General features: G+C 46.9%; 1 protein-coding gene across 1 annotated transcript in view; it reads right to left on the minus strand.

Annotated features, from left to right (window-relative positions):
• ZFTA (zinc finger translocation associated) overlaps positions 1-15,378 on the minus strand; it is a 153,372-nt gene that overhangs the window by 112,891 nt on the left and 25,103 nt on the right. The window contains exon 2 of the mRNA XM_085625913.1: positions 84-596. Coding sequence (XP_085482039.1) covers positions 84-596 — 513 coding nt within the window. The remainder of the gene's footprint in view (positions 1-83; positions 597-15,378) is intronic.

The following is a 15,378-nucleotide window of genomic DNA, read 5'->3' on the forward strand; positions in this document are numbered from 1 at the left end:
TTGAATTCCCCAAAAATCTACAAATCTATGCGTGAGACTTTGAAATTGGAACAAAATCGCAAAAGGTGCATGGAATAGTATACCTGGGTTTCCCAGCTGGCCATCAAGCATCCCCTCGTGAGCTGCAGCTGGTGACTTTGCCTCTAGGGAGAGGTGAGCATCCCAGCTGGAGATAATGGCTTCCTTCTCCTTCATGCTCCAGTTGATGGAATAAGAGTGCTTCTGGTAAATGTGGCGCTTGATGGTGCTTAGCTTGAGTGTAGCCAGCGAGCTGCCGCACACCATGCAGATCATGCTGTGGCAGCGGGAATCAAAGTCCATCAGATACTCCAGTCGCCAGTGGTTATGGTAGTAGCGCCGGTGGTCCCGTCCAGGAATTCGACTGTTCCCAGGTCGTGAGGCCCGCTCCTCGCAATGGTCCCAGAGCCTTCTGGCCATGGGCAGAGGGAAGGCCTCGCTGTCATCAAGTGAGTTCCAAGAAATGTCCCGATTAGGAGTGTCCAATTGTTCATGGGGAATGGCCTCGCTAGGATTTTCACTTGTCTCAGGACTTTCCACATGGGATGATGCAATTCCGTCAAGCTGAATCTCCGCCACTGCATGGGTAAAAAATAATTTTTTTTAAAAAAAACATTTAAAACCCGTGAGAATCTTTAAGGTAGTCATTTCCTATAACCTCCACTTTCAAGATGTCAACTGCACTCAGCCTCTCAGCATTTTGATTAGATTTAATCAGCTTACTCCTTCGGAACAACTACTTAACCCTGGGCGTAGTTCGCGAAGTAGCGCTACGCGTAGCTACACAAAGTGTACTTCGCGAAGTGCTACGCATCGCTCGCGTAGTGCGAACTGCGTAGTACCCTGTTCGCACTGTGCAAGATGCCGTTTTCAATGATTGCACAGTGCCGGATGCTTGTCCGCACTGTGCAATCATTGAAAACGGCAATTTGGACAGTGCGAGCCGTAGTAGATTTTTACTCGAGCTACAGATTTCTCAACGTGGACTGGTAGTTTCTCATCGCGAGCCGTCGCGAGCATACGTGACCACTCGCAATGAGAAACATGACCTCCCCGCGTTGAGAATCTCGCCGGGATGTTTATTTTCCACGGTCGCGATCGCCAACTTGATGTTGCTGATCGCGAATGAGGAAAAAGTCTTGCCGGGATGTCATTTTGCTTGCTCGCGGTCGCCAACTTGACGTTGAGGACCGCGAGCAAGCAAAAAATGACCGCTGCACTACGCAACGCTACGCGTGTTTGCACTGTGCTACGTGCAATTGCGTAGTGCCAAGTAGCTCAAACTTCGCAAACTACGCGAGCGTAGCATAGTGCTTTGCCCAGGCTTACAACTACTACGCTTCCCAACATCCAAATCCATTTTTGGATCCGATCCTGGAACACTCTTACCACTGGCTTTTCTCTCCGAAAGTTATGCATGCACTCATTTGAAAGGTTCTTTCTGTACAATCTGTCCATCAATATCTGGAAGATAATTAAATATGGTCTGCAAACTCAAAACTCCTTCTAATGGCAATCCTAAATGTGCATTAGTTTGATGGGTTACACATTCTCATGCAGAATACCATTTAATCAACATACTGTGACGAAACCGAACATCGTTCTGTCCTTATTTTTATGCTCCCCAAAGAGGACTAGTACAGCACAGGCAAAGCAGTCTCATTGTTAAGGTTTCTCGAGAGAAGGAAAAGGAACTAAAATAAGGAAAGAGAAGGAAAAGGTGTATGAAGATGAGAAGAACTAGGACAATGATAATATCGCTTTTTTGACAAACTCTTGCTGCAGAAATTACTGTGGTAGGAACAAGTACCATTGCACAACAAAATAGCTTTAAGCATTTGAGAATCTGATAGTCCAGGGTAGTCTGACTCGAAAAGAAAGGAAGTTGTGTTTTCGGTGCTGGATAAAAGAGAATGTTTAAGACAAGGTTATGCTTTTATTGTAAAGAGGAATCACTAGTCTTTGGATGCACTTTCTGCAAGTCTGAAGCAGCCTACTTATACTGCAGTGCCTGGATGTTAGGTAAGTTAATTTCTGATGCTTAACTGCTTTACAAATAATGTATGTGATTGTAAAGCTAATGCATGTTTTTATAGACAGCCAGAGATAATCAATCAGGATGTAGGAATTGATTGAGGTCCCCTTTCTTTACAGCAAATAAGAAACGGATAATCTGGCATGCCAGTTCAGTTAGTAATGAGATGCTAAGTCCAATCTGGGACGATGGTAAATAGGACAACAAAGCTGAGAGACCAAACAAAGGTATAAAAACTCTGATTTTGTAAACGAATTGAAAAAAACATGTTTATGTTTTCTCAATGTAACAAGATAATTTACTCTGGGTATTGGGTGTGGTGGGATATCTTTGTGGGAACAAAAGGTGAGCCTATTTACATGCACCATATGTTTTTTAGGGTTACTGTTGATGGTTTCTCCCTGAGCTCCTGAGGAATGATAATGAAGCATTCCAGTTGGCAACTGAGCAACCATAGCCTCACCCAAGACACTCCAGCATTCAATTGCGATATATGGTCTCTGATGTCAGCCACAACTTGAACATCTGAAGGCATATACTTTATGCTAAAATCCTGTCCATCTAGACAAAAGCACAGCAAGACTATTTCTAGCAACCCAGTGAGTGCATCACTTGAAGTGCAGTACTACCACCAATATGCCCTCATGTATAATGCACTTTAAGAGCAAACTGGACATCAAATATCCTGCAAGAACATAACCCGTGGCAGAGCCAAATCCATTATGATGCTCTTGTCACAGGAAAAGCAAAGTACAGGATCCTAGAGCACTTGCATGTATGTGGGAGACTCCTGTCAGACCAGATTTCAACCAGTAAGATCAATTAATTTAAGTAGCACCAATGACTAATGGGCTGAAGCCTTGATTCACACTGCACTTCTAAATCACTCTGCTTCTTCACCAGGTGCCCTTCCTACGGCTTTCAATGGATGTTCCGGAACTCAGAGCCCTATTAAACCTATAATAAGTAAACAACAAAATCAAATGATATTAAGCCACTATAGCCATGAGTGTATCATCCGATGGTTAGGATGTGTTCAGACAGGGAAACATTGTTTACCCCGCATTTTTTACTCCGGATGGCTTTACCGCACATTTTTTACTCCGCAATAACTTTTACAACGCAGGGCTTTAACACCGCAAAACTATCACAATGCATTCCTCAAAGTAACGCCCCCCCCCTGGAGTTAGAATAGTAATTGCGTTGGAATGGGGAATGCATCGTAACAAATTGCGTTGTATAGCCCAGCGTTGTAAAAGATTTTCCGGAGTAAAAACTGCGGGGTAAATGCTTGCAGGGTAACGTCACATAACCGTTCACACAAGTACTGTCAAATTTTGAGATACTTTTCTAAATAAGAAGCACGTTTTCTTTGCCCCTTGCTAAGGTGCACACACTGCGTCTGATTTTACTGATATATGAACACTACTTTTTGATAGCTAAAATGATGCTGTCACAAGGTCCTGCAAATGATTGGCCAGTCTTGAGAAGATAAAGGGAGTGTGTTCAAATGAATATAGTTGGGGATGTAAGGATTCACGCTTGGTCTATCACTTTTAAAGTTTCCACCCAATGACTGGGCTTTCGCTCTGCAATGAGTCTAAGATCTTTTCTACGAATCCTGTTATCCTGACTGCATCAAATCTTGAAACCGTCAACCAAAAAGAGTTCTCTTTTGTAAGCCTTCCTATTAAATATATGTCTAGTTCTGTATCACTCACTCGATTTCGAAAATGTACACATTTTGTTAATTTTTGGATGGCCTCAGTCACAATTTCTACTATCCTCCAAATAATCACATACATAACGGGTACTGCACAAGTAGCAGTCACAAAATAACCCTGGGCAATGAACTCTTCTAGAGGAGGTTGCGGAGATTTGCTAACTACGCATTACACTGAAAACACGGAAATCTACAAAAACTCCACTCCGCCACGTTGTAGGGGAGTTAGCTGCTGCACTCACAACCCTTTGATAAAACAACTTTACCTTTACATGCTAAAAAACATAAAACCAATTCATAAAAGTGAGCTTTGAAAAATGTCAGGCAATGAGAGAGGTGATGATTTTGGGGTCACCCTAACCTAGGGGGAGGACCAAGCAGATGCATTGAACACAAAGAGCATATCACGCTGAACGATGTGGTGGTGGTCCCATCCACCTAGGACCACCCCAAGCAAAGTTATGGGTAAAAATGCAATGCCAACCATAGGCCCAGCAAAGCATTATGGGACAAGATTCAGATTCAAGAGTGCAGTGAATATTACAGTATTAGCTCTCAGCTGAGCCGGAAGAGCTGCTGCCGCTTGAGAAATGTTTTGATATTGTATACTATAATATTCACCTTGTCTAAAGATGGTATATCCTGTTGGAACGGCAATGGCTAAGTCTGGGCCTGATAAAGCATCAGTCCAGGTCTTGGTTATAAACGCTAGGCCAACAGCATGGGCATCCAGAAAGATGGCAAACACGTGCTTACATAAAGATTGAGTGTTGATTAGGGTACAGCAAACTGACTTGGTCGCGGGTTGTACTCCCAAATCAAGGGCTGAACTAGTTGTTCGCAATTTCGATTTCAGAAAACAGAAATGAAATTTGCAGTCAGGGCAGTGAGTAGGGGAAGAAGACAAATCTAAGCGTAGAGGGGGTCTCCGGCAAGACTTACTTATGCTATTACAGTTTAGTAGCTGAGCTCTCCAGTAGGTTCTCCTTGACTCAGGCTGGGGGACAAAACTGGCAGCGTGGCAGGCGCTAAGAGCGGGGCCAGGTACAGATGGGTGCAGAAGGGCTTGCCTTTGGAGCATCAGCGGCGCGGACGCACTGTTGTCTCAGTTAAATAGCCCTCCATAGAGGGGGCGTGGTCAACCCAGCAGCGTGACGCGCGAGAGAACCTAAAAACAGGTGGCCAACGCAAAAGGGGCAAACCTGGGGTCCAGAAGGTAAGAAAAATACTGATAAAATAATCAAAAAAGGTAACAGCAAGCCTTTCCAAGATGGCGCCCGTTGTTGAGAAGGAGCCAGGCACCTTCAAACTGGGGTCGGATGCATAACGCATTCGGCTCCTACAAGGAAATTAAAAAGCAGGGCTGAGATAAAAGGTTAACGGCTGGTTGTAGCGTTAGTGCTCGGTAGAGCTGGGCGGACGTGCTGTTGTCTGAGTTAAATAGCCCTCCATAGAGGGGGCGTGGTCAACCTAGCAGCGTGACTCACGAGCGAACCTAAAGACAGGTGGACAATGCAAAAGGGACAAACCTGGGGTCCAGACACCCCACAAACCTTGCACAGGCTCCCCTGCGGAGGAATGCCCTGGTAAACAACTTAGGAGGTGATAAAACAACTGATAAAATATTCAAAAAAGGTAAAAGCAAGCGTAAGAGTGCTCTGGACCTCTCCTTCTTCCGCTTGCATCCTCATGACCACAGGAGCCGTGGATACTCCTAATCACTTGTGTGTTCCAGTGACCCACTCGCTGAAGTCCTACTGAAAGCAGCCGCCGTGATTGCCTCCCAGGGCTGTAACATCAGATCCCGGCCAGCACACAAGAAGGCTGCCCCAGAGAGAGCCCTACCTGTGGTCCGAAGCTGCCGGGGTCCTGGTGGTTACTCGCGCCTGTCGTGGAGTGTCTGTGCAGCCCCCTGCTGATCTGCCCCTGTCTCGCTGGAAAGGGGGCCAGGTTGGGGGGGGGGGGGTATTAGGGGCTTATGCTTTCAACAGGATGCCCCCCGGAGCGAGAAATCCAGCACCGCTGCTCTGGCCGCGACTGCCTGAAACTGATGGCAGCCCGACCATGGATGGCACCCTAGAGAGACGATACCCGACAGGTGAGGAGGCCGCATTTGGTGAGTGGGCGGCTGTGCTGTTGGGCGGTTCACCGCTCCCTACTGATTGTGCCCACTGGCGGCACCAAGGCCATAGCCATCTCTGTGGTGACATCTACATGGGGGAGCAGGGACATTTGAGGGAGGACTTCCTATCCACGGGAGAGGTGGAGGCCCTCTGGGAAGTTTGCAGCTCCTCGTGGATTGCACCGCCAGAGGTGCCTGGGCCTAGACTGTCTCTGCGGCGGAGCCTACCCAAGGCAGCGGGCCATTTCAGTGAGGCCTTCCTGTCCCGGCCCCCCCCCGGCTCCTTAGCACCAGAACTACCGGGTACACTCACTTTGCACAGGTTAGCTGTCTGGGGACATTGGAGTACCATCTGGTTGTGGGCCCCAGGCCTGAGTGCGCTTCATCTAGAACCGCTGTTTCATCCTGTGGATCCTATTTGAAGGCCTGCCCCCCCCCCCCACTTCACCATGGGTGAGGAGGAAAGAGGCCCGGGGTGGACCACAGGTGGGAAATGTGCTGCTGTGATAACTACATGGGTTGCACAGAGCCTGAGAGGAGCACATGAGGTATGAGGAATAGATATATCAATAAGGTGCACCTCCAGAGGTGCCTCAGAGGCAGTTAAACTGCCCCCCCCCCCCCCTAAGACTTCAATATTCTTTAGTGGAGGGAGATCTAGCCACCATCCTCCAGGCCATACATTACTCCCAAGAATCTGTGTAGACCAAGACTTGGGAAGTGTGTGTCGACATGGCTCTCATCAGACAAGACCTACATAACGCCACAGCCAGAATTTCTGAGGCCGAATCACGCATATCTTCGGTGGAGGATGATGGTGTGACACTGAAGGCGCAAGTTTTTTGGTTGCTGACCCACACCAATGAGCTCAATCAGCATGCTGAAGACGCCAAAAATCACTCCAGCCAGAAAAATCTTTGCTTCATTGCCATTTCTGAGAGAGCAGAACCTGAGCAGGTTGCGACCTTCCTAGACACCTGGATTAGATCCAGGAGGCCTTCTGATCGCCTCTCAGCATGGTTCGTTGTGGAGCTGTCCCACCACCTGGGGCCCCGCACAGGCCGCTCATTGCCCGCATGCACAACTCGAAAGATAGGGATGCTATCTTACAGGAAGCTCCCTCTCTACCTACCCTCTCCTATCAAGGAAATAAGGGGGTGATCTTTCCTACACCAGGGAGGTGCAATCATAACGTCGTTCTTACATTGCAGTCAAACAAAAGCTTCGGGCCCTCAACCTCCCATACGGTCTCCTATTCCCAGCTCACCTCAAAGTAGTCTTTTAACAACAAAACTAACTTCTTTGATACCCTTGAAGAGGCTACAGACCTCTGAACCGACAAGCAGCCATTCCTTCCTCCCCCCTACTATTGCACATGCTTTTCAGCAGATGGGACTCCCAAACCTCAGAGGAGAAGTACTCGCTTCTGCAGGACAGGCAACGCCAGGAGGGTGGCTTCCTCATCACCCACTGTAGCTGTGAGGAGCACACCCGGGTCTCCTGTGTCTGCCTCTCCACCTCGACCGACGCAAGACCCGGAGTCCAGTTCTGGTTAGCCCTGCGGATGGTCTGATGCCCTGCCCATCACTGAACTGGAAGACACTAATCTCTCACGGAGCCCAGTGATCTGAGTGGCGGGGGTCCCATTGGTTACAGACGAGGCTCCATGCATGCCTTACACTTATGGACAGTCCCGGACTCCAGAACCCTCATGATCCTCCAACATGGAGGGGTCCACCCCTCCCAGAGTCACTGGGTTTACTTTTGGTTCTCATTTTAGGGCGACAGATGCTTTCGGGAATGAAGTACGGTGTGGGGAGTTGGTTGGGGGAATGTTGGGGAAACTGCTTATTTTTTGTTGCATTTCGTCTCTTGTTTTCAGCTTGTGACATGACATGACATTCTTATATCGCGCACCTACAGACCGCTTAGCCCAGTGCTGCCTTCACTTCTCTCTCCTGAGCCCAACATCCAAATCCGCTTTCTTTGCCAGTCACAATCATGAGCTCACCCTACCTGGATTTAGAGTCCATCAGATCCTTTTGTGGAATGTCAACGGGCTCATAGATCGTGTAAAACTTACTGCAGTCCTAAAATACTTGCAGATGTTCCTCCCCACGACTTAATATTGCAGGAAACACATCTCCTGGGGAATCACTGTCCATTCTCGATGCAACTATTGTACGATAGGGTCTTCCATGCTGGGTTCGCGCAAGGCTTTTGTGGCATCTGCTCCTTCCCATTCACATTAACCAAGGACACTAAGGATCCTCAGGGGAACTTTGTGGCCCTCACAGGAACATTGGGTGGGTACTCAATCTTGTCTCGATCTATGTACCCCCGGCGACTCTCGAGCCCTCCCTTCGAGACCTCTCGGAATTGTTGTCAGCCCTCCCGCAGGGAGCGACGGTGATATGGGAGGGGGGATTGCGGGGGACTTTAATGCAGTCTTGACTTCTGACTGCTATGCTACTGGGATTCCCTCCCTTAATCACTGCACAGGTGCTAAACATCTCTCAGAATGGGCTTCCAGGTTCAGCCTTTGTGATATGTGGAGAACGCGGAACCATCGCCTGCTCCAAATCCCCCACACCTCCGCGGCACACCATACTCACTCTCGCATTGACTTGATATGAATGCCTGCCCCCGAATTTCGTACGGTCACTAGAATTCAAATCCTTGCTCGGGAAATCTCTGACCATTCACCCCTTCTTCTCCATTTGGAAGGCCCCACTGGGTTTCTCCGCCCTATATGGCAGATAAACGCCTAGTGTCTTCAGGACAGGGACTACAAGCAGGCCTTGGAAGAGTAACTTAAGCTTTATTTCCAAATCAATGAAGGCACGGTCCAGTCTCCCAGTACCCTGTAGGTGGCTGGTAAGGACACATTCATGGGTTTCGCTAAAGAGGCGGCTGGTGTGGCCACAATCAGGGGTTTCGCTAAAGGCTACCTCAAAAAGAAACATATGGCCCGAGATGATCGTCTCTACTGGCTGGAAGCTCAGGCCCTCTGTCTGGAACATGCCACAGCCACGGATAACCAAGGCGACAGGCCCGGCAACTCGAGCTCTTGCGGGACGGAATCCGACCTATCTCCCTGGAAACGGGCAAGCAAATGTGGAGAACTTTCATAGCCCGATTCTATGGCTGGGGAGACAAAAATTGCAAACTCCTTTACCCTAACTTGGCCTTGCTATTGATGGACTATGAAAAGGCCTTCAACACAGTGGATTGGCGATACTTGGAGGAGCTGCTCAGGAGAGCGGGCTTCAGCCAACACTTCCGGGGCCTCATATGTGTGCTATACTCTACCCCTACGGTCCAAGTTTTAATAAATGGTGCCCTTAAAGGCATTTTTCCGCATCGGTCGCAGAACAAGACAAGGCTGCCCCCTATCCCCTTTCCTCTTCGTCCTATCTTAAGAGCCCTTTGCTCGATTCATCAGATGTGACGCACAGATAGGAGGGTGGCAGTGAAGTGATTCCCACGAAGACCGCATTGCCTTTTATGAGGACGATGTCCACCTGTATATGGTGGACCCCACTAAGACAGTTCCCCGGATGCCTACGCACCCTTCAGCTTTTCGGTGACTTATTCGGTCTGCGAATTCATCCTGTCAACTCAACCCTCGTACGCCTCCACATGACCCCTTAGTTTTTGATATCTGGGCGACGCTTCACCCACAACTTATTGGTCCTTTAATCTCACCCTACTGGTAAAGAAGACTAAGGAGGACCTCTGCAAATGGAAACCCCTCCCATTAAATCCAATGTGCAGACTCGCCCTATATAAGATGATGATACTCCCCCGGTTCTTAAACGTACTGCAGAATCTACCAATTCACCTCCCACGACATTAGTTCCACACTCTAGACAAATGGACCACAGCATTTCTCTGGGGTAATTCACGTCTGCCTTTCAACCTTGCTCACTGCCAACGAGCCCCTTATGATGGAGGGTTGAGGATGACAAACCTCTTCCTTTACAACCTAGCGGCTCACCTCTTGGTGATTGATGATTGGTTTTCCGAGGGATGGACGGCCACAGCCTATCGACTGGAAGTTACATCTCTGTGGTTACCCCTGATCCAGGCAATGCTTTGTGACTCGCAAAGTCTTCCTGGCATGGCGCTCCGCCACACCCACTGGGTATACTAAACTCACACTTCAGACACCTTTACAGCATGGCACCTGGATGAAAGAGGTGGCTGCACTGGAGGGGTTCCAGAAATGGGATCTTATTGGTATTACGTAGCTGGGCAATGTCTGGGTGGGGAGAGCCACATGCGCACCTTCTAAGACATACAGGGCATCTACACCCTCAACTTCACTCAACTTTATTAGTATCTGCAACTCAAGCATGCAATCACCCTGCCCATTCCCACCAAGACTACACTCCCGTTCAGTCCAATGGAAGCCAAACTCCTCATAGGTAGTCTGGGGAAGGGAGGGGTGTCCCAGATCTACTGCTCTCTAATAAATAACTTGAGCGGTTGCTAGTCCCTTTTGTAGCGAAGTCTGGCGGGATGCCCTTATGGCCCCCAAATGATTACTATCTCATCCAGGTTGAGACTGATGCAAACTTATTATCTTCACTGTGCCTATCTCACCCCGATTAGACTGCATCATGCTGGTTTTCTTCCGACCCCCAATTGTCCTCGATGTGCAGAAGCTTCGGATGACTTTAATCACGAGTTGGTCCTGCACCATCTGCACCATGAGGTCCCATTCACTTCCCTGGTGCTTATTTTGGGGGCATTGGGAGGTTCTCGGGCAGACAGAGCTTTTCTGGGTACGGCCAAGTGGAAGGATCCTAGCCCTGTGTCGCAATGGCGCAGAGGGTTGGACTTGTGCGCAATGCAGGAAAAGCCATATACGAGGCGAGAGGGTGTCCGGCTAAATATGATCGTATATGGGGTAAATGCTGGATCTAGTGGGTCAAAAATGTGCAACTGGCTCTTCTGTTTTCTCACACTTGGTTTTCTCTGTCATGCTGCAAGGAAACAGGGGCTGCTTGCTGAATATCAAGTGATCTATATGGGCTACAGTGTGTGCTGCTGTAATACATATCATCGTGACATTGTTTTAAAACTCGAAGTTGATTATCCACAAAAAAAACTGGCAATACATTAGGTATTCAGATAAAATGAAATAATGGTATAGGCCCTAAAACACTAATGGTAATCTGTAGCCACCTGTCAATGGTCCACATATCATAACAAGCATTGGCATAGCCGATAGGTCTTGCCTTTGGGACCTTATGTGTGTTTAGCCAAAACTATTGGCTTTGTCAATGTCTTTAAGCTGTGTTGTAGAGCAGCGTGGCTGCTTTGCAGCATGTGGAAAAATTATTAGAAAAATGTGTTAGAAGCATTTTTGTTACCTTATATATAACCAAGAAGACATTATGTACAACTGGACGACCCTATTAAAAATGAGCTATTGGCATTGTAAGTGACAATGCCCTTTATTTATGTTTTGGTTTTCAAAACATAAATAAAAGGCATTATCATTTACAATGCCAATAGCTTAAACCCGCGTAAATGCGAGACCCATTGCATTGCAAATGCTTGTTTTTAAACTCTGGAATGAAACTTAGTACTTCTGGGTGTAATCCAAGAAACGATGATCGAACTACCAACGTAATAGGTGTTAATACTCAAATCAATTGAGCACGTCATTCACCTCAGAAGGATGAAAGGTTTATTTAAAACATTTGGGAGTCAAACCTGAAAGCTACGCGTTACACATATGTCGGGGGGGGGGTGCATTAATCCAATTATCTATCAAAATACAGCGGGCACAATTGGAAAACTAGAAGCAAATATTCGTTTTACGTCTTTCGATTATACCTCTTCAGTGCTCACAAATGGTAATACCCATTTGTCCTGAATCCACCCCTTTTTAGGTCTCGCCTAGCTATTGCGTTTACGCAATCGCTAGGCAACACTCTAGTAAGAGGGGCCTTTCAAAGTGCTCCCAAAAGTGGATTGCATGGCGAGCACGCGCACAATCACGTGCATCGTGCCGCCATGCAATCCGTTTGGGGAAGCACTTCAGGCCACTGGCGCGTGCACGTGTAGCCACAGCCTCGGCATCCTACTTCAAAGGGTCCGCTCCCCTGCCTGGAATGCGCTCCCCCGCCCCCGCCGTTCACGTTGGAACAGTTTCGGTTATACATTTCCCATTTTTTAATGTCTAATGACAGGCATTCGAAATGTGTGTTTTCATGAACAATTGCAGCTTATAGCGCACGAGATGATGAATGGTTTCTGTTTTGCAAGCGCTTTCACTTTGCATTTACAGAGCTGGAAGTGGCAGAGCTGAGTGCGGAGCTCTTCAGGATTCACGTCTGAGACATCCCCTCACCTCCACTCCCCTCCCTTGCCTCACGTCTCCCAGCACTGCAAGTACGGCTAGGGCTGGGCCCCCTCCCTGTTGGGCTCATCCTTGTGCTTCGCTCCACTGCCTACACTCCTCCTCCCCCTTGTTTTTCATTTGGAAGTTGGAACGTAGCGGATCGCTTAAGCCACTCGCGTTTTAATTTAGAACTAGAATGCCAACTTTTTAATTTCATTATTGAAGGGCGAGGGTACTCTGGGCGACATGTTGCTATGCTATACGGAGAGAGGGCTTAATCACATTCATATTGAACAAGCATCATCTGCAATGTTATTTACGCGAGTTTGAATTATTTGCATTATAAATGGCAATGCCTTTTATTTAGGTTGTGTTTTTTAAAACATAAATAAAAGGCATTGTCATTTACAATGCCAATACCTTAAACTATCGCAAATGCAAGACCCATTGCATTCCAAATGCTTGTACTTTTGGTCGGTGGCTGTATAACTTACAAGTTCACTTTCTTTTTGGCAGCTTGTAAGTGAACTAGCTGCACGGTCTGTTTGTACGTTTCTTGCAAACTACTACATTAGGACCACGCATTGCAGTTATTGTGTGTTTTTAGCAGGTGTAGAAAGTGGCGATGTTTTGATATTTGTATGTTACGGCGTTGTGATCGGTTGCACGTTACTGCTAGTAGTTTCTTTAACAGAGAGCAGTTCAAAAAAGCATCTCTGTGTTTACCTGATAGGTTTTTACCATATTGAATCGCACTTACACGTCTCTCAGTTATCCTCAAGGATCCCCCTGTTACTCGTATCATTTTCTTCCACTTCACGTAATAAATGAGCATCACCGGGGTCTCTAGATGGGAGAGGGAGCAGGTGTGGCTCATTTGCTTCACATTAAACAGCGGTAGTTGTTGACCCAAACTCTGGCTTGGATCAACCACCACAGCTATTCAACGTGGCGACATAGAAAATAAATACACTGCACCCAAATACCTTTCACTGTTAAGCAGTGTTTATTTAGGATGTTTAAATCTGTGATGCACTTACTTTAATATATATAAAATTATAAATTTAGCTTTAAGCGTTTAACCATACGTTGTATACAAAACGTAACGTTTGGAAACCGAGATGGACAGGGCTCAAAGCTACGACATCAGCATAAAACAAGCATTTGCAATGCAAAAGGTCTCGCATTTACGCGAGTTTAAGCTATTGGCATTGTAAATGACAATGCCTTTTATTTGTTTTAGAAACGAAAACAAAAATAAAAGGCATTGTTATTTGCAATGTCAATAGCTCAAACTCGCGTAATGCGAGACCTATTGCATTGCAAATGCTTGTTCAGTCCTGCTGGGGAAGAAAATGAAATGGCTCCCCGCAAACCTGATCCTCGTCAGAAGTGGCACTGGTCTCTCCTGCTACCACACTTCTCCACGTACAAACTGTCTGTCACACAGAAGTCCAGTTTCCACTTCAGTGTGTTTCCCCGTAACTTCCACGGAACTGGACAAATCCGTACCGTCCTCCCATTAAACAGTACCAAGTCTATCATAGGTCCACATTCATACGGGAAGGGCGTAGAAATGTGTCGGAAACAGTCAACGTGATTCTACCTGCATGTGAGGAGATGTGCACATCCTTGGCTTTGGCAGATGGAGCCAACCTGAGGGCACTGTGCCCAGTTCAGACAAAGCACTTACAGCACGTGCACGTAGTTGTATTCGGGCACTTTGACGGAAATATTTTATCATTTGACTTGCAGCGCACTAGGACGGTTCGAGCTACTTATAAACGCGGAGGTGGGCAGCATTTTCTTTAGTATATTTATTTACCGGTTGCCCAGGGGTAAGGACATTCTATAATAGGCACAACGTGAAACAAATAAATAAACCAATCGGCATAACCAGCACTCGAGTTTTTGGGACTGGTGTCATTAGCGGGAAGTCCCGCTTGACCCTGGTGCTTTAGATTTTCTGTGAGGTTTCGAGTGCCGGCAGGTAATTTGTGCCACTCACCCATTAATCCGTAGACTCAAATGTGTATTAATTATCCACAAATCCAGTTAAAATAGGTTGAATGAAACAGACTGGAACTGACGTGGCATTACGCAAGGCAGTTGTAACTGATCCATTAGTCTCTCATTAGTCACAGAAAAAAGGCAGCCCTGTTGACTGTCTCCTTCGCTCATGCAATGCATGCTTTATTCCCCCAGTTCCTATTACTGTGTAGTAATTTTGCTCACGCGCTAGAAAATTTCTGAAAACGCCACATTTAAAATAAATGCAGCATTTGCGAACTAATAAATTCAAGAATTGAATCATTAGTGCGGGATATGATTTTGTATCCATAAAGTCCATGGGCAGCATCGTTAATTAAACGCATTTGCATTGAAGTAGCTGAAAACGTAGCCTTCAAACCCGAGCTGCCCATTACCATAGCTGGTGTAATACTGCAAAAGGCTGCGGGGTGTACATTTGCAAGCCGGTCTCTGTGGTGATCGCCGAGACAGCCGCATCGGGAAGGGCCTGTTCAGCGAAGCATAAAGTCAAATCTGACTAGGCTGCTCGTTCCCTACAATAAGGTCACCTCCAGGACTTGGATGAGAGGGCCGCAAACAGAAGAATCCCTCGCTGCGCAGACATCTGCAGCCTGCTCCTGACCCACAAGCAATCAGCAGGATCTATTCTACTGACTAAAAGCGCACCGATACAGAAAACCGTGCACATCGTTTGGGGTCATTCGTTCACATTACATGTGGGAGCGCCCTCATTACGAGAGCTAATTCCTCAATAAATACAACTTTGAACCCAAGCATTCATTAGGCAGAGCAGGAGATGTACAGACACCATTAATTGTCCGTGCAGTTTCTGCGGTACTGAAATGGAATAATGAGTATATAGCGGTGTGCAAAATGTACATACACTATTATCGCTCAATCACCTATTTAGCAAATTACAAATAAATGTTACTCGTGCGCAGTATAGCGGAAGTAAAATTAATGTACACATGAGGAGGATTTTAACAATCGATGCCCATGAAACGACAAGCAACTAGTTAAATACGGACTATAGAATTAACACTTTGGCATCACTTGCCTGCATGCCCGGAAATGGCGATATTGCTACTATT

This window comes from Triturus cristatus, chromosome 9 (genome assembly GCF_964204655.1).
Source record: "Triturus cristatus chromosome 9, aTriCri1.1, whole genome shotgun sequence".
NCBI lineage: Eukaryota > Metazoa > Chordata > Amphibia > Caudata > Salamandridae > Triturus > Triturus cristatus.